We start from the raw sequence: 20,161 nt of genomic DNA on the forward strand, positions 1-20,161 counted from the left end.
TTATTTCTAGGACTTGCATATAGGTGTGGCTATGAATAGCAGTGACCATGCTGAGTTGGTAGGTTGAAGGGTGTGTGGTCAATTTGAGCAAATATTGACACATTGGTGCAATCTCTTTCTTTTCACAATCTGTTTCTTTCGTGTTTCATTGTAGCAACTGAAGGATTATCAATTTTCTGTTACTAATAATGGATAACTAGTGAGTAACTAGATACTGTATCTGCTTTGTTCAACAAAAGACCTAAGTTCAAGAAGCATAATTAATATTATCTGTGCAGTGTAAAGCCTCATGAACTTTGATATTCCATGCAATGCGAACTTTAGACTGTTTCTTCTTGATGGCCAGGAGCACATATACATCAAGAAAGGCACTCAGGCTATCAGGAATAACATGGAGAATGTAGGCCTTGATTTCCCGAGATCCCTTTCAGCTCTGATTCCATGAGTGTGTATGTGTATATAGGTCCAGCTCTGGTGGTTACCTCACTGTGAGAAGTGAGGTTACAGGGAACCAGGCTGAGGGCCTTCTCGGTAGTGGCACCTGCTCTATGGAACGCCCTCCCATCAGATGTCAAGGAAATAAACAACTACAGTGGTACCTCGGGTTAAGTACTTAATTCGTTCTGGAGGTCCGTACTTAACCTGAAACTGTTCTTAACCTGAAGCACCACTTTAGCTAATGGGGCTTCCTGCTGCTGCTGCTGCGCCGCCGGAGCACGTTTTCTGTTCTCATCCTGAAGCAAAGTTCTTAACACTATTTCTGGGTTAGCGGAGTCTGTAACCTGAAGCGTATGTAACCCGAGGTACCACTGTACATTAGTAATGATGATGTCTCTCATGTGGACAAGTCAGAGAGCAGCCTTTTATTCCTGCACAGCCACGGAGCTTTCCAAATTTACCAGAAGTCAAAGAAACTCCAAAACAAAACCCGAGGTATTATTTCTGGGTTAGCGGAGTCTGTAACCTGAAGCGTGTGTAACCTGAAGCGTATGTAACCCAAGGCACCACTGTACCTGACTTTTAGAAGACATCTGGAGGCAATCCTGTATTGGGAATTTTTTAATATCTAATGTTTTACATTTGACCAAACTGCGGGAGTCAGTGGAAGTCAGAAGTGCCTGGCGTGCTCTGGTCCATGGGGTCACGAAGAGTCGGACACGACTAAATGACTAAACAACAACGTTTTACAATTTTTTATGTATTGCAAGCTGCCCAGAGTGGCTGGGGAAACCCAGCCAGATGGGTGGTGTATAAATAAAATAACAACAACAACAACAACAACAACAACACTTTGTTTAACTGGTTAGGTGAATAGGGCATGTGAAGGCCAGTTCCCTGAGGTATCTGTGAGTGATTAGACAAGCCATAGACTGCAGCAGACTGGCTTTCAGGATGGTAGATGAGGAAGTACCGTAGATATTCGGGGCTTGATGGGGGGGGGGTGACTGACCCTCTCTTTGCTTTCCATTGGTTCTATGTTCACAGCTTAGCACGGTAAAGCACATTTGCAATCCTCTATTGTATACTGCTCAGAAGCCCTATTGGGTCCAGTCGTTTACTCTCCTGAGAGCGCACCCCATTGAGATCAATGAACATCGGGGCAGGCACTGCGGAGCAGCCTCAGCCACTGAACACGGCTTGGCCTGAAAGAAGGAGGACCCGTGAATGACGTTTTTGCAAAGACGCTCCTCTGCCCAGAAGAGACGCCAACTGCACGCAATTGACTGCCAGAAACCAACAAGGGAGACTAGAATAGGCCCATTCATCCCCGCGCATGCGCGTTAACTGGACTCGCGCTGCCTTTTTATTTTTTTTAAGGTCAAGAAAAATCTGGGTCGCTCTACGTCGCTGTCCTGTACGTAAACACGCGTGCGTGCCCCACACCTTCATTTCGCGCCTGCGCGGTACCGGTTTCCTCTGACGAAGCTCTTCGGTACAGCAGTCTCCGCCGTCAGGTTATGGGTGGAGTGCGCATGCGTGGCGGCCCGGCAGCAGCAGCGGCAGCAGCAACCGCCTTGGCCGAGTCTCTTTGCCACGTACGGCAGCGGCGGCAGCAGTGAGTGAGGAGGCGGGGAGCGGGTGGGGGTACAGGGTCGTTGGGCTGGCGGGCTGGCTGGCGCCGCGGCCTCCATTTCGTGGAAGAAACGGAGCGAGTCGGGTGGGGGAGCCGCTGCCCCGGTTTGAATGGGAGAGGCCGAGCCGCTGCTCACCGGGGAAGGAGCGGGTAGCCGACCGGGGGGGGGGGCCTTAGGGCGCCTGGATGAGGCCTAGGCCGCGCCCTTCCCCGTCCACTCGAGACAGGGGCAGGCCACGCACTGGCTCAGCTGTTGCCACATCAACCTCAACCCCCCGCCCATCTGCCTTGAGCCCTGGTTCTTGCTCTCTCCTCCTTCCCCAAATAATTCCATTTTCTAGTTTGGGGGCGCTGCGTTAGCCTACTGCAGCAAACAGCAGTGTCAAAGCAGTGTAGATTTAATTGTGTTGTAACGAGGTTTTCCTGGGCCAAAAAACAACAACAACCCCCCTCCCCCCCCAAAAAAAAACACCATTGGAAAAGATGCACTTCCCATTTCTGAGGAAAAAGTTCCTTCGCTGCCCCCCCCCCCCCGCTTTCTCTTTCTCCTTCCCTCTCCCCCCCACCAGGGCTGGAGAGCCTAAAATGGGAAGAGGTCAATTTGGGGTTTCTGATTCTTTGTCACTGAGGAAGGCTCTGCAGAATACACACAGCTCCCTTTATTTAAATACTTCATCTTCTTTGTACACCTTCAAAGTTTGTTTGTTTGTTTCTTCCTCAAGCAGCCTCTTCGTACTTGGAGTCTTGCGAGGAGGAAAGTTGTTTATCCAAGGTCACCCCAGAAGGCCAACAGGACAGCTGTCGTTATATCTGACTTGCTGGACTCTTAAGTCTTCTACGTCTTCTACTCTAATTTGTATAATTACAAGACGTGGAAATGTTCACGGTTCAGAATCTCAAAAGTTTGAGTACTGTTCATTTCGTTCATGCAAAGAAATTGTTATTAGCCCAGCGATGCAGCTTTTAAAAGTGCTCAGAGCTGCTGTCAGTATTTAGTTACTTGACATTCTGAGTCAGCTGGGCATGAGCCAGCAACTCTTCCTGTCATTGCTTTTTTCTCTTGTTTACTCCTTCAGAGAAGTTGGGGTGTGATCAGGGCAAGTCATTGGGGTTGAAGAGATCTGTCACAGCTGATATGAGAGTGGTGGATGGAAATCCTGTTCTTGCAAAACAGTTGCATTCATAAGTACATATACTTGGAAAAATTTATGGCAAGAGACTTTTATTGTGTTTCTCTTACATAATTAAGCTTTAATACTGTCCCAAGTATTAGCTTTTGTTCTATACAAAAAACCCATTACAATATTAAGCATACAACTAGTCATTTAATATTTGTGCAGTGCAATTTGTACATGTCTGTCAGAAGTAAGCCTTGTTAAGTTCAATAGGACATGCTTCTAGATAAGATGATATAGGATTGAAACCTTAAATAGATATAGAGACACAACTAAGTTGCCTACTTCTAAAGAAAATTTCTACCATTGAAATTTCATAAACTGATACATAGCCAGCACTAGAAGCTCAGTTACTAAGATAGTTGGCAGTCTCTTGTGATCACAAAGTTAATGATCCTTAAAGGAATTACTTTTCTCAAATATCCTCTACGCTAATTTAATCGACTGCAACTAAAGTGCCAGTTTTTATTGTACCTTTAACAGCTAACAGGTTTACTTAATATAAACTTTCATGAATTAGATCCCACTTTTATCAGATGCATCTGAAATGGTATTTGTATTTAGGGATCTAAATACCAAAGGGTATTTAGGGATTAATCTGCCAGGAATTCTTTAGCTGTGATTCCTGCATTGAAGGGAGTTGGAGTAGATGACCCCTTGGATCCCTTCCAACTACAATTTTATGATGTTATGAAATCAGTCTCTAGGTGGGTTACAAACAGAAATATGAATCACAACAATATCAATATCTTTTTAACGTATATCACAAACTGAAAGTAAAACATGCACTCCACAGGAATATTGGAGAGTCTACATTCAACAGAGATTTGTGAACAGCTTAGAAATTTTACCACAATAAAGAATTCAATGTTTAAGTTAATAAAGTAACTCATAACAGCATAGCAAAAGCATCTTCATAAGGGTTTGCTGTAAGGAAAATCTGGTGGTTGTAGTAATAAAAGATATTGCCAGCAACAGTTTAGCTAGTGAGCTACTAGTGATGTGTAGGTGTATTATACTTCACAACTGAAATTATTGCTAAATAGATTTGAAGGGCAAATTAAGTCTGATTTCTATAAAGCATAAACTGCCTTGAATCCCACACTTGTTTGAAGATTCTGTTTTTACAGTTGTTACGGTGCATTTACTTTTAACAAATTCGTGTTACTTAAGAAATGTAGGGGTTTTTTTATTAAAAAAAATAAGTGACAATTTTAACGTGTAAAATTATAATCTTAATTCTCCAATTTGGCTGTATAGGAACAAATGAGTGTCTCTTTCATGGTATAGTCTAGAAATTTCCAACTATTTTATGGAAAATACAAGCTTTGGCTTTGAACCAAAGGAGGACATGCATAATGATATGAAAAAGAGAACCACATATTCAAATACAGCTTTGTTTGTCTTTGATAATCGTAGCAGATCCCAGTGCTGATAAACCTTACAATAATCTGATGACACATGCCACTTTAGATTTCACTTTTATCTGGTCTAGACTCTGTAGAATTAGTGCAGCAGAATGTAACACTCTGGCTCTGAAAGCATGTCATACAAATGTTTCAACAGTTTTAAGTGTACATATTGGTAATATTTATTATTATTCATAGATTCTTAAGCATCCTTCACCTCAAGGTTCTAGCGTTTGTATAAAATGTTACTCATTTTTAAAAATGCAATTAGAAGCATAGGTACTATAAGGTAGGTACTACTAAAACACATCTCAGGTGTCAAAAGCCAGTGTTAATAGGTATGTATTCAGCACATGAATCACATTCTAAAAATTATTTTCCTTCAAGGACATATTTGGATTATTGTATCTACTGTGCTTGCTTGTTTTGGAGTTTCTGCAGGACACTGCTGGCAGTATCCTGCCAGTGGAACTCTTGCCCACATTATCAGTAGGGCAGAAGGGGGAGTGCCGCACAAATAAATTATGCTTTCTGTGGTGCATAGTGAGAGACTGCCTAGCCCAGACAGCTGAGCAAAGGCATAAGGAGGGTTTGGATTACTCTGTTACTTGCCTTCTGTATATTATTATTATTATTATTATTATTATTATTATTAATAATAATAATATAAGAATGAATGTCTATGCTAATTAATGAAAGACTTTGATGGTGACTGAGACTTAACTAAGTTGCCCTTGTGTTTTAATGCAGATTCCACACACTGCTGCCTATTGTTATATTTTACTAACCACTGCTGCATGGCGGGACATCTGACCTCCAGCTGAAAGTAAAAGAGATAATCTGCCCAGCTACTCAATACATTTTACAAGACAGGTACACTTAATATTTGATGAAATAAAGTTATTGATAAAGAAAGTGAATTGTCCTGTAAAGTTAACAGTGACAGTGCCTTGTCTGGAAATTCTTAGTACTGTGTTCACTTTTTCAAGCTGAAAATGTTATTTTGAAAAGTTATCAATTGGTGATAGTTCAGAATAGCCATTTAGTTTTATCTGTTAAATTAAAATAATGCTTCAACTATTTTAATTATAGGGCCATTCCAAATCAAATCAACGCAAAAAACAAGGGTTTTGTCACCCACCATCTCAGATTTTGATGAGACTTGGTGCACACCCTTCCCTTTATTGATTTCCTGATAGCCAGTTTTCATAACTTCAAATATCCCAAAATTAAAACAAGTATGCACTTTAAAAACCAACCAACCAATATTATGCTAATTTTTAAGATGAACAACTTTGTTTCATATTTTTTTTATATTTCAGCTATGGATTGTAGGAAAGTTGTACAAAATGGCTGCCCGGAAGCCATCCCCCCCCCCCCCGATGTCCAAAAAACGTAAAATTTTCGTTACAAGGAATAAAAAAAAACCCATACATTTTATTCTTTGTCGAGAAAGAGCATGTATTTGCAATAATTTTCAACATCAAAAACTTTGGGTTCCGTCATGCCTACATGCTGAAAATTCAGGTTTTCTAAACCTAGTTTTTCCGCAAAAAAACCTAGGCTACAAGTACATTTATACTTTTTTAAAGGCTTTTATAAAATCTTTTAAGTGCTGGTGTATTATTTTCTGATTTTTTTGTCATTTTATTGAGCTCTGTGTAAACTTTCAAAGAGATCTGATCATTGGTTATGGAGAAAAAAATAAAATGTACTCAAGGGTATCTTATCCTGAGGGTCTCAAAAGGGACAGAGAACACGGATTTAATGAAACTTCGAACTGCTATAAAAGTAAAACCGTTCAAGAAAGAGGGAAAAAAATTAAGGGGGTTTCTTTCAACCATAAGGGAAGGGTGTACACCAAATACCCCAAATTTCATCAACATCTGAGACATGACTTCATTGGAATGACGTGGAATGACCCTACAGTAAAAAAAACCCAAAACACTACTGCCGCATAATCTTTGTGAAGATCCTACTAGAATGTAAGCAGGGGGGCTGCTGAAGGATCGCATTCAGCCTTGGCCAACCCTCTGGTGGGTGCATGTCAGTGGAGTATGTGACCAAAAGTCATGGGGCTGCCCTACACTCTTGTACTCACACCACACACATGTACAGAACAAACAGTGCCCCACCACCCGAGCAGTTTGCACCCCCTTCAGCTTGATGGCACCAGTGCTATGCCTCCTTTAATTATTTGCTCTTTTTCTGCCACTACCACAATTGTGGAGTTCAGGGGCCAGAAAAAAATGGAGGCTGACTCAGGTCTTCAGGCTGGGAATTAGCCACTCCTGGTGTAAAGTATCAAGGAGTGTTCAGATGTATTGGGTTTTGATCCTCTGCTTATCTTAGGCTGCTTATAGATCATGTCTTTTCCCAGGAAGTTGGCATCACCATTACCCCTCATTTCATTCTCCTCTCTGAATGCCTAGAGCATTTTTGGAATTGTTAACGATTTTTAAATCTGTTTTAGGTAGTATACATTATTATATGTGCACTTCTTTCTAGCATCATGCCATTCAGTAATATATTATTTTCCTCCCTAATCTAGTAATATAAAATTGTGCTTTGGATGGAATGAGTCAGTGTAATTGTTTCTCAGGATATACTAATGTAAATGTCTTTCATTTTGAATAGCTGTGTAAGAAGGCCAAAGTTAACCATGAATGGACAACTGGATTTGAGTGGAAAGCTTATAATTAAAGCTCAAATGGGTGATGATATTAGAAGAATTCCCATTCACAATGAGGACATCACCTATGACGAGTTAGTGCTGATGATGCAGAGAGTTTTTAGGGGAAAGCTGCTGAGCAATGATGAAGTTACAATAAAATACAAAGACGAAGGTAGGATTTCTTTGAACTTTTAGTGTTAACTAATAGAACAAAAATCTTTTTGGTGTTCCAGTTGTTTCTGTTATGGCACATTTCTCTTCTTTTTCTGACCAGTGTAGAGCTCTGTTCTTGGTATGTCAGCACAGTGCTAGTAACCTGCAGGAAGTGTGGTAGGAAACAAAAGTTATGGCAGCATGTCATAGATATTGCTTATTTATATTGGGCTTTGCACTGTATAACTGAGTTTCTTACCTCCGTGTACGTGGTAATGCTGAGCTTAAAAGTGATGTATTCTGTGATGCTGTATCCGTGAGTGATCTCCAAATAAGTTATACATAGAATACAAATTGAAATCAATGAACTTAAGTGTTTCTACTCTCAATATTGCCTAATGTAATGGGGCAGTTCCACCAACCTAGGAAATTTCAGCCTTTTCTGGGACTTTAATAACTACCATGAGTTTTCCAGCAAAAACTTAAAAGCAAATCTTTTCAAGATTTGGAACTAGTCTGGGACAGATGCTTGTCTTGAATGAGCGTAAAAATTAATATTTGTAGAGAGTCAAGAGGGAGGCAACTGTGAGACTCGGGGAACCAGTGGTTCTGAGCCTTCATTAGCACAGGAAAGGGTTAAGGCTTTGTTCTACAACTGGATACTGACACCAACAGGAGAAAGTTGGAAATTGACATTGCTGAATCCTGTCAGCAGTCCCAGGGGTCTCATACAGTTCTATATTAGAGGCTTGCACCCCTGAACAAGTGGAGCTGTGACTCTCCAGACACCTGATTCGTATCCCAAAGGACATTTGCTGTATTAGGCCTATATATACCTAATACAGTATATAAATATAAATACTGTATTAGGCCTGTATGCGCAAAGTTCCTATAATTCTCAAAAAAAATTGTCTTGAACAAGTGCTGCTACTTTGTTGTTACCTGAAGTAAGGGATTGGGCAAGTCTCGCCTATATCTGCAGTATAATCCAGAGAGCAGCACCAGTGTAAAGTGGAAGAGCATGTTGGCATGCATTTCGCAAAGTAGCTTCTGTCTGAACATGCCCAGAGTGTTTCTCTGCTTCTTAGCTTTTCTTGAAATTACTAGTCATTTGGGGACTGAACAGGACTTTTGGCTCCTGGCTCAGTCTCATATGGAATAATCTATATTTAGGGAAAAACTGTGTTTTGTTGCTTTGGAATTTACTGGGGGAAATGACTCCCATTAAGATTGATGTGGTATGTTTTCCACTGGTACTTCTACATTATGATTTTGGGGCTCCCTAAGAACTCCAAAATTAGCAGATGTGCTTATCTACCACAGGGCATTGGGGCATCAGCGGGCAGCTTTCATAATGTAGCGCCAAGTACTGTGAAGTGGTCACTGGACATGCTTTAGAGAGCAGATTCTGTGGACATAGTCTTTGCATTACTTCCATTTATTATTTATATAAGTAACTGCTATGTAAAGTTGATGTAATGCTGGTGAATATTTTAGAGGAAATTGGAATAGGAGAGGCTAAATAATATTCTGCCAGAAATTGTTCTATAGGTATGTAGTGGGGGGACCTGCTAACTTTATTATCGAGAGTCATTTTCTCATTTCATATACAAATTCTTTATTTGTGGAAAGGAGGATGTGTTTACCTCTAACTGAAGCTCTTTAACAATGGTCACAGTATTATTTGGAATGCATAAAATAAGCTGTCATCATGGACATACTGCAAACAAAAATTTAACGTCCTGAGTGCACTACTGTATGATGCAAGTGACAATCCGTAAAGTGATTATTTTTATTAATGTGCATTAGATCTGATTCATAATTCTCTTTAATTAACAGATGGAGATCTTATAACAATCTTTGATAGCTCAGATCTTTCTTTTGCAATTCAGTGCAGTAGGATACTGAAATTGACACTGTTTGGTAAGTACTAATGATGTTTGAGTCACATGAAATTATTGTACTTTTTTGGGGGGGGGGATTCTTAGCAAACTAGTGCTTTCCCCTTAACTATTATGCATCTTCATGCCCACCCAGCAATACAGGCATTTACAGGTGGCATAAGCCATGTTGTCTTGGAAAAGGGCATTTATTTATTTGGTAGCTTGGAGTACCCGGAACTGCCCAGGAACTTTTAGAAACCAAAAAACATTTTGTTTTTTTAAATGGATAGTGTAATTTGTCAGTTTGGACCCATCACACCAAAAATGGCTAAAGTTATGTCAAAGTCATGTATTAGTCTGTGATCTTGATTCAAATTGGTTATTAGAGGGTCCAAGAAAGACCCTTCCCACAGGAAACCTTTATGCTGAGTTCAGTGACGATATATTGAGAGTCGGCTAAACCTATGCCGAAAAGTGGGCAAAGTTACCCAAAGTTTTAGTCCACCATCTTTATTCAATATGGCATCTAGCATTCAAATGTTGATGAAGAGCACTGCCCCCACCTCAGGAATCCCCATGCCAAGTTTGGTGACGATATCTTGACAGGTGTCCAAATATATAGCAAACAAACAAATGGATGGGCAGATGAACAAACCATTTCTCAAAATATAGGAAATTTGATTTCATATGCACCCTTTACTTGAAGATCTTAAGGCAGGTTTCCACAAAGTGCATTCTATTTTCACAGTTAAGGTTGCATTCAGGCTATGCAATGCTTTTACTTTTATTGTTACAGGAAGGCAATTGAAAACTCTTGTGCCATAAAGACTCATTAGTATAATATTTCTTTTACAGTGAATGGGCAGCCAAGGCCTCTAGAATCTAATCAAGTGAAATACCTCCGTCGAGAGCTGATAGAACTTCGTAACAAGGTGAATCGTTTGCTGGATTGCCTAGAGCCCCCAGCTGAGCCAGGACTTTCCACAAGCCTCCCTGAAAATGGTAGGTTGGCAATTGGCACTGCCAAATAATTGCTTGAGCTTTCGCAATTGTGTGTGCATTTCCCATGCAGAACCCCCCACCCCATCCTTTTCCCAACCAGAGTTCTACTTAATAAGACTCTGTGATCTCTTAAAAATAAGTATCTAAATATTGGATATCTTTTCTACGATCTCTGTTGCAGCTTGGGGTAAAAATCCTGTGCTAGTATCGTGATCAATATACACCAAATTTGTTGTGCTAAGGTGTAAAAAAAGGGATATAATTTGTTGAATAAATAAAACTTATGAAAAGTCATCACCTTAATATACAACATGACCAAGTGCCCTAAAGAATCCCCATTTTAAATAACTTGTGTAATATTGGTTATTACGGTGTGCTGAGATGGAATACATTCTTCAGTTTACTGCATTCATGCTGACCCTATCTCTGGGGAGAAGTCGGGAGTGGTTCTTAAGCATGTCTGGCATATCCTCTGTGGGAAGAGGGAGATGACTGAATCAGAAAATCCTGAGAGTTTTGAATGTGTGTTTAACTACCACTAATTGGTTAGCTGCCTTGTCAGATGTTATTTGAAATATTCAGACATGTAGCAATCAAGCCCCTGCATGTGTATATTGAACCTTCTTCATATATGAACTTCCAGTTACTTTCTTTGAGTGCGAAACATTTATTGTGCACCATGGGGAAACCCCATGAACTCTCTCTCCAGCTTGCTGCTTTGCTTCTGGCCCACATCACTGCAAATCCTCAACTCTCACCTTTGTATTTTTTTAACTGCCAGCCTGTTTCCCTTAATGGCTCATCACTTAGAACTAAATAAACAAGGCAAGAGCAATTGTTCTGGGGACAATCATGACACCTGAGTTTCTCTTGTGCAGTTGGCAGGATCCTGAGGTGGTTATTAAGTCTTCCGAAATCTTAGTCTCGTTTTGTATCATATTCTTACAGATGACAATGTTACTTTTCTTTTGATCTGGAAAGAATATCACCTCATTTGTTGTCTGCTTCTCTAGGTTATATAGGGTCAGTTGGGTGTATCATCATCAGATTGTTACCTTATATTAGATCAAAATCTGTTTTGCGTTGATCTGAAATAGGGCACTTCACTTAATCTGCTTTGCTGTTTGCAAAATAGATCTCCATTTTGCTAGTCAATAAGTCAAATGAAATTTACATGCTCCATTGTTGGGTCAGAGTTGTTGAACACAAACGAAAGCATGAGGTGGTGATGTGTACTGGAATGTATTTATACCATCTTGGGGGGTGGAGGGGTATAATTTATATTTCTTGTGGAAAAACATTTGACAGTAAATGTTAAAATTCAAAGAAGCAACTTTTGTTGTCGTTAAAGTAGCCTTTCTTCATGCAGAGTAATTTTAGTAAAAGATGGTAACACTTCTGATGTGGGCTTTGAGGTTCCTTAAGCAAGCTGTCATAGTCCTTGAAACAAACTTGGATACTCCAATCAACAAGGCCTCTTAAAAGTTATTTTTTTGTCTTGCAGATGTTGCAGAGAGTAGGGAAGATAAGCCTGCTACTACTGACTCCACTGTCAAGCCTTCTACTCAAGTTATAGCAGCAAGTATGTCTGCTTTTGATCCATTAAAAAATCAAGATGAAATCAACAAAAATGTCATGTCAGCATTTGGGCTGGCAGATGATCAGGTGTCGGGTAAGAATACATATTTTATTGAAACCCTTGCTGAAATTTGAACCTTTCAAAATCATCCATGCATCATGAGGATCTTGTAGAATGAATGTGTGGGAGATACAAAATTATTATTTTATTATAGTTAAAAACATTGGTAACAATTAAACGACAATACTTTTCCAATACCAAAATGTCTTGACAGTTCCCAAGATGTAATTAGATATGGTAGGTCAGCTAACATCTGTTTGGTGTCAGCTGATACTCAGTCTTACTGTCTCATGAACTTCCCCAAAATGCACAAAGGTCTATAATTTTTTATGCCTTTTGTATGTATTCTTCCTGTAAAATGCACACTTCTCAGGGCCTTTCAATGCACTCCCCCCATAAATATCCATTTTTGTGTGTGTGACAAGTAATGCATAATCCTACTGATAGTGATGTTCCTCAAGTTCATCAAGTTGAATCGGTTAGGACCACTGTGAAAAATGGACTTAACAAATTCCTCCCCTATCCTTCGAGAAAGCATTTTTTACCAGACACGAGGCAGCAAATTAGACACATCGATTTCTGTAGCATCATCAATCCATTCCAAGGGCTTGTCTGTGATCTTAATTTGAAGGAAACAATGTATGCACAGCATGACATTCCTGCATAGTGTACTACCTTTGCCTCTCTCAGTTGCATAATTCTTGTTTTAGACTATTTTTCTGTCATCTGCAAAAGTGGTTGGATGATTAGTATGCTCTAAATTTAGCTTGCACTTCATGAAGGTCTTGATTTTAATTTTGCACTAGGATCAATAGATGTAGACAACACCAAAGCCCTAGAACCATCATGCCATATGTACATGAAAAGCGCTGTTTCTGGATTTTTATGTGCTTACAACATGAATGCCACATGGATGGTCAACCTAAAGACATACAACCCATGGCTAAATTGTGCTCATTCTTAGTTTAAAGAATTGAGCATAGTATTTTATGTTGTAAAAGCAAAAGCATTGCCCTTGCGATCACACATAAAAATTTGAAAAGGAATGCAGTATGTCTGAAAGAGTCAGAAAACAGAAAATACATGTAAGAGGATTTTTTGGTGATACATTAACAATAGTATCTTAACAGTATTGACTGGATAGCTTTTCTCTGTGTGTGAAAACAATCTATAATACAAAATGGAAACTCCTGAGACGTGGCTCATAGGGTGTCACTTTAAGGGATTAAACATACTCCAAAGCTGTGATCGGGTAATTGACAAGTGCATGTAATTATCACATTAATTATAAATAGGGAGAACTTATTTGCTACATTGCTATAATGTTTCATAGTGCAGAGTAAGTTGCTTGCTCCATTGCTTGGACTAATCACTGAGTATATTCACTGGAAAAAACAAACAAAAAAGTATTCTCAAGAGAAAATGGGGTGTTGAGTTGGTTTTCTTGATGCAAAATTAGCCTTGTGCAAGGCAAATTTAGCATGTTACAGCTGTCCATGTAGACTGTACTTTGAGTAGTGAAAATTGATCTGCCCCAAAGCAGTCAGATGATGAATTCATGCCATAGCTGTTGCATGGTTTGAATTTGCTACATGCTTAGGTTACCCTTAGGTTGCGTAAATTTGGTGCTCTGGCTCTATAAAATAGGGATATATTTGGAGGGTTTGTGTCTATATATAAATGATTTCTGAAGAGCAACGGCAGTAATTACCCTTTAGTGCTACTATGGCCACATTCATATTATACATTTAAAGCACTATGATGCTACCTTAAACAGTCATGGCTTCCTTCAAAGTTAACATCTCTACTCAGCCTATACTATAAAAATGACTAACCTGGAACCTAAATATCCTTTATGTACAGGCAACTCACCTTTCATGTCTGGGTTGCATTCTGGGTCATTGCGCATGTCAGTGGTCATGCATAAGCCTGCGCTGCCACCACCCTGTTTCAACTCCCCTTCTGTGGCTGAAAGCAGTGCACATGTCGGCGATCACGCACCCAAAATGGTCACCTCCTGTACTTGGGGGTTTCCTTGCTGAATAGACTGTAATGGTTTTATTAGCAGGGAGGATGCCCTGACATCTAATGAAAGAATGTGGGGACAGGAAGGTGCTGTAGAAGTTTCAGGGCACTGGATTTGATAATTTGTCATCAATCTGAGCAAATTACCAGAAACAGTGTGTGAGTGTTGAAACTGAAATACTTATTAAATAGTTATTGAACTAATATTTTTAAATCATCCCAGGCTTCACATCAGTCTTGTAGCTGCTTCCATGTAGATTGTCATTTATTTAATTTATTGCAAAAATATGTTTGTAGTAACAGGGATGTTTCCTTATTGTGCCTTTGAAATTGATATTTCTGAACATTCTGAATTTAAAAAAAAACTTCATTCAGATTTCATTAATCTGAGTATAGCTAGCATTCAAACTGCAAAGCCTTTAAAGCAGGTACATCAGTATAAGCCAGCCGTAACTTTGTGGAAAATGACAACAATAATATTAGCCCAGACACACTGAGAAATTGTACAGACCTGTTGAAAGATGTTTTATTAAGGAATAAGAGTTTCCCTTGGTAAAGAGGTTTTAAAACACGTTGGGAACTTGTTCAGTTATGTTTGTGCTGCTGAAAGAAATTGCCAGATTTTGGAGTATAAAGGTAAAGGTACCCCTGACCATTAGGTCCAGTCGCGGACGACTCTAGGGTTGTGGGACTCATCTCACTCTATAGGCCGAGGGAGCCAGTGTTTGTCCGCAGACAGCTTCCAGGTCATGTGGCCAGCATGACTAAGCCTCTTTTGGCGAACCAGAGCAACACACAGAAACGCCGTTAATCTTCCCGCCAGAGTGGTACCTGTCTACTTGCACTTTGACGTGCTTTCGAACTGCCAGGTGGGCAGAAGCTGGGACCGAAACAATGGGCGCTTACACCGTTGCAGGGCTTCGAACTGCCACCCTTCTGATCGGCAAGCCCTAGGCTCTGTGGTTTAGACCATAGTGCCACCCGTGTCCCTTTTGGAGTATAGTAGATTGTATGTTATGCCTTTTAAATATGGAAACATGAAATGGTACACCAAATTTTATTAATGAAAGTCAGAGAGATCACTAGAATCCTGTGTCTGCATTGTTTTCCCCAGGACCCCCCAGTGCCCCTGTAGAAGAACGTTCCGGAACACCCGATAGCATTGCTTCTTCATCTTCTGCAGCTCATCCACCTGGAGTTCAACCACAGCAGCCACCATATGGAGGAACTCAGCCACAAACTGGTCAGATGGAAGGTGAGCAATACCTGTGCTCCATTATCCTGCAGGTGGGGTGTTTACTTGCCCTACCCATCTCTCCTAATACGACGCTGCCTGTGCTCTTTTCTTCTTCAGCTCTACCATTCTCATCTGCGTGTAGATGTCTTGCTCTTTTAAACTACTGTATCCATTGTCAGTTGCTGGCCCTCACTCCATGTGCTCCATCTCTCTGCACCAACAATCTCTCAAATGCAGCTGTTTTGCCAGACCTTCATTTCCAGCTCTAACCAAGCCTAATTACATTTAGCTGCACATCTCACATTCATCACCCACTATGCTTGTATCTTCCCTCCCTTTGTCTTCTGTCAAAATTTAGACTGTAAGCTCCTTTGAGGCAAGGACTTGTTTTTATGCTACCCTGGCAAAGTGCTGTGTATACCGATAGCACTGCATAAATAACTACTAAAAATAAATAATAACATTGCAGATGATTCCATTAGTAGTTTTAGCATAGCGCTCACCAAACAAACAGGTATAAAACAAATTAAGAAGGCCCAGTTCTGATTATGCAACATTTAAAACAGTAGATGGTGCTACAGTGTTTGCAAGCAAGGCAGTCCTATAAAATGAAAACATACAGTATATGAAAAGTATTTTGCAGGATTATTGCAGTGGTTTAAAAGGGTTGAAGTGACAGTTCAGTATTGTTTAGCAGTACTGTCAAACAGCTAATTTTTGTATTAGAAACATCTGCTCTGTCCAGTTATTAATACTCCAAAAAACTTAAAACCTTCCCTTGGACAGTGTAGAAACTGACTTTGCAGAGCAGTGTTTACATTCCTCATGCTAGGTTCTGTGTAGCTATAAAATGAATGTTTGCCTCGAAAAGCATGCATTCTATATTGTAGATTAAAATAACAATTTTTGGGCGCTATCAAATGAATAGTTCTGTTGGTGCAAGGATTTCTGGCTGTGCAGCACAACTTCCCCTCCCTCTCCTCTTGGCCCAATTGTGCACCCCTATACCCTCCCCAAATCTGCTCTAGAGAGTTGTGGGAACCAACTTCTTGAACGGTTGATTTACTTGGTGTTTAATTTTTATTCTTAATTATGATTTTAATGGTGTTTAATGCCCTGGGATTCTTGAGTGAAGGACAGACTTCAAATATCTCACGATACATTTTTAATTATTTTGCTTTTAACTTTTTATGATTTTTACTGGTATGTTTTTATATTCTTGAAAACCGCTGATACATTTTTATGATAGTGGTATATAAATATTTCTATAAATAAATAAAGCACATGCACACATACAAAGAAGCCTTCAACGCTTAAGCCTTCCCAAAGACCTGACTGTTACTAGCCAATAACCTCTTTCAAATCATGTTTGGATAATAGGAGTTTTTTTTAAATATAAAAGAAAAGAAAGGGAGTTGGAGGGGGCCTCACTTTTTGTTACACCAGATAAACAGTTTTCTTAGGAAATCTCAATTTCTTCAGGAAAACATGTTTAGTTAGATTCAGTAGCTTCTCAGTTTTAAAAAATATATAGTTTAACCTTAAGAAAATAATATTTGAGGCAGGTAAGACTGAGCTGCTAATATTTCTTAAATTTCTTAAAGCTTTTAATTTAAATTGGTAGGCCAGATATATCCACAATATCCACAACAAGCTGGATACCCTGCTCAGCAGCCTCAGCCTCAGCCACAGTATGGTATGCAGTATCCAGGTAAGCAGGTGGAAGGTACCTCAAAATTTTTGTATATAGTACAAAATGTGTTCACTTAACTGTATCCTGAAATGCATGCTCTCTAATTCTGTTCTGAAATCAAACTAATTTTCTGTAAACTTCAGTATTTTTTTGCAAAATACCACTACGCAAGGGACCTTAAGACTTTACTCAGCAACTATCTTCTTGGGTGCAATTCAGTTGCAGAAACATGAAAACTTTGCGTGTGTGAGAGAGAAAGTAGAGGATCCTGGACAACATCTGAATAATTCAACCATGGGGACAGGGCAGATTAGTTTTTTCCAAGTGGTTACATCGTACACATAACGATTACCGTTTTGATACAGGCCCCAGATAATGCGGGATAACCTTACCAAAAGGCAGCTCCTAAATAGTTGTTTCTAAGTGTGAAGGGCATCTCAGAGGTTATTGGAGGAATAGCATTCAATCCTACTTGTTCTTGCTAAGAGGTTGTGCCCCCCAAAGTTTACTTAAGATGATCCAGTTAGAAGGCACTGTTTTGGAGCTGGTGGGTGGTGAGTTTTTTTTTACAATAACATGTGGAGCATCAAAAGAAAAGGCCTGCATGAGGTTTTTCTTGCTTCCCCATTCTCCCCTGATTGGCCTCCAGAAAGCATCTGGAACTCTTCAGTTGAAGTGAAATTAGTCAAATACTCCCTTAAAATGCTCAATAAATTGGGAGAGGTTGAGAAAACAATGCATTTTTTTCTTCTGAAGAAAACTCAGATCTGGTGTTTACATTTGCCTCGAACATTGACCCATTGATGTCATTACTATAAGCTGCTTTTATCCGCACCAGGGCAATTTTTGAGGCCCAATTCCCTGTGAATACCACAGAGATGCTACTAAGTCAAGTGATTACAGGCAAAGTTAACTATTTCCTGAGGTAGAAGTTTCTGAGTTTGGTGTTGCTGCAGTGAAGCAATTCCCTTTTTATTTGGCTGTCGTGTGTGCTTTTTCCAATACGAGGCAGTTTCTTATATATTGATACCAGGTAGTAGGATTTGTTTCTCCTGATCATCGCTACGTGTCAGTTTTGGTAGGACTAGACTGAGCTATCCGAAGCACACCTAAGCTTGGTAGTGCTCTTGTTTTAAAAAGTAAATTTGAGCCCAAGTTCCAGGTGAGTTCAAAATTTACTCCACTGTATTCTCTCATCCTTGCTTTCTCTGTTCAGGGTCTTGCCTTTTTAATAATTGTTATATATCTGGTGTTTAATGCTAACAGGATTCCAGTCAATGGAGATGTTTCATTGCAAGTAGTTTCAGGTGTGTTTCATGCCAGAAATAAATGGAGTATCAGTCTTTGTACCAGCTTTTTTTTTTACATTTGCAATCTGAAATTCTTTTCAGTCAGACTGATAGTGAAGCACAAGCATTAAAAGCACCTAAACTGTTGCCAGCATCTACTTTTGAGATTAGTGTCTGGAGGAATTTTTGTGTGTGCAGAACTAAATATGTTCAAGTAGTTGTGTGAGCTGACTTGTTTCAAACTAAGAATAATACATAGCTTGATTATTTATGAAATTGCACTTTAGTAAATTAAGTTATCACTGAATATATCTGCATTTTAAAGAAAGATTTTAAAACATATTGGAAATAATTGCCAATATGGAGTTTTAATCCAACAACCATTTAGGCAATTATTTCCAATATGTTTTGGCCATGATAGTTGGGACTTGTGGGAAGTAGAGACTTACAACATCTAGAGGGCTACAGGTTGTCCACTCCTGCTTTAGAGCAACACTATTGGAGAATGTTACTCCACCTGCACTTTTATGCACTGGAGTTGGCTAGTATGTATCCAGGCTGGGTTTTTTTTACATTAAAAAATGCAATTCATGTTTTACCCCCCCACCCCCTGTTGTTTTTCATGTATGTTTTTTAGCTTTTGTCTGGAATGTCTGTATTTTTTAAGAATGCATTGCAAAGTGAACCGTTGTGTTACTTTCACTTATCTGCATTGCTGTTTGGCTCTTCCAGCAGGCTACAGCCAGCAGACTGCTCCTCAACAAGCACAGCAGTTCCAAGCATACAGCCAGCAGCCCTCACAGGCTCCAGCTCCTGGGTTTCCTGGCCAGCCTCAACCTCAGCAGCTGCCAGCTCAGCCTCCCCAGCAGTATCAGGCAGGCACCTTTCCCGCACAGAACTACACAACACAAGCTTCACAGTCGGCCAGCTATAATGTGACCCCAGCCTCGCAACCTGGAATGGCTCCCAGCCAGCCAGGTGCTTATCAGCCAAGACCAGGCTTCACTCCACCGCCTGGAACTACTATGACACCCCCTCCAAGTGGCCCTAATCCATATGCACGCAATCGCCCTCCTTTTGGCCAGGGTTACACCCAGCCAGGTCCTGGCTATCGATAAGGAAGCTGTGCTGTTGACGGGCCCCAAGTAAGTCCAAGCTGTTGCCGTTGCTATTCCATCCATACAGACTCCAAGGTTCTTTAACTAAAATATGGAAACTAATGAAAGGCAGAATATTCTATGGTATCACTGTTGCTGTATAATTTGCTGGGATAAATGACCAAACGAATCTTGTTTCCTGCTTTAAATTGTATTGGCTTTCTAGTTTAATATTGGAAACACTACCTAAATGTTTGTAAAGTAATGACATTCTGACTTGCCATATTAAACTACTAGGTGAAAAAATCTAGCTGAAATCTGGCTTGTTTTTACTAATAAAATATGTACTAAATTAGACCCACTTGTTAAAACTAGGTATGATTTCTAAATAGTAACATGCACACTGAAATTGAATAAAATATTCAAACCATCCTTTTTTGTTCAGTTGCCGGGCATTGCGTTTTTACTACATCCATTGCAACATCTGCAGCTATAGTAAAAAAAAAAAAAAATGGATTCACAAACTTAATGTGACAGTGAATGTTCTGTGAAATACTCATGTGACAGGCTTATTATAGTGCATGGGAACCATAACCTGTTATGAGCATATATTGAAACACATTGGGTTATAGCCAGCTAAATTCTACTCAGAGCAGACTCACAAAAATCAACAGACCTAAGTCGTGCCCACTACTTTCATGATTTTGAAATTTCATGAACATTGGAGACAACCCATTTGCATTTAGTTCTGTGGAATGAAGCAATTGAACTATTAGAGGTAACATTTTCAAAAGCCCCCATACATGCTAAA

At 39.8% G+C, this 20,161-nt stretch overlaps 1 protein-coding gene across 12 annotated transcripts; it reads left to right on the top strand.

The window, feature by feature from the left end:
• Positions 1-1,871: 1,871 nt before the first annotated feature.
• Positions 1,872-19,794, top strand: TFG (trafficking from ER to golgi regulator). 12 transcript variants are annotated; one of them, XM_083438408.1, is made up of 9 exons: positions 1,872-2,056; positions 5,409-5,531; positions 7,296-7,504; positions 9,325-9,408; positions 10,224-10,370; positions 11,875-12,042; positions 15,149-15,289; positions 16,896-16,982; positions 18,986-19,794. In XM_083438408.1, exons 3-9 carry the CDS (start codon positions 7,321-7,323, stop codon positions 19,369-19,371), a joined length of 1,197 nt encoding a protein of 398 aa, XP_083294534.1. In that variant the 5' UTR covers positions 1,872-2,056; positions 5,409-5,531; positions 7,296-7,320; the 3' UTR covers positions 19,372-19,794. The 12 variants fall into 12 exon arrangements, with proteins under 12 accessions (XP_083294534.1, XP_083294537.1, XP_083294528.1 ...); XM_083438411.1 differs by having other exon boundaries at positions 1,914-2,056; positions 18,989-19,794; XM_083438402.1 differs by having other exon boundaries at positions 1,914-2,056; positions 11,875-11,952.
• Positions 19,795-20,161: the final 367 nt, after the last annotated feature.

Source organism: Podarcis tiliguerta (genome assembly GCF_965153285.1).
Source record: "Podarcis tiliguerta genome assembly, chromosome: 4".
NCBI classification, from domain to species: Eukaryota; Metazoa; Chordata; class Lepidosauria; order Squamata; family Lacertidae; genus Podarcis; species Podarcis tiliguerta.

Coding starts and splice junctions, on each gene's coding strand:
- TFG (XM_083438401.1), top strand. CDS start 1,959: ATGGGTGGAGTGCGCATGCGTGGCGGCCCGGCAGCAGCAGCGGCAGCA. Junction 2,057..7,295: donor GTACGGCAGCGGCGGCAGCA/GTGAGTGAGGAG, acceptor CATTTTGAATAG/CTGTGTAAGAAGGCCAAAGT. Junction 15,290..16,895: donor ACAAACTGGTCAGATGGAAG/GTGAGCAATACC, acceptor TTAAATTGGTAG/GCCAGATATATCCACAATAT.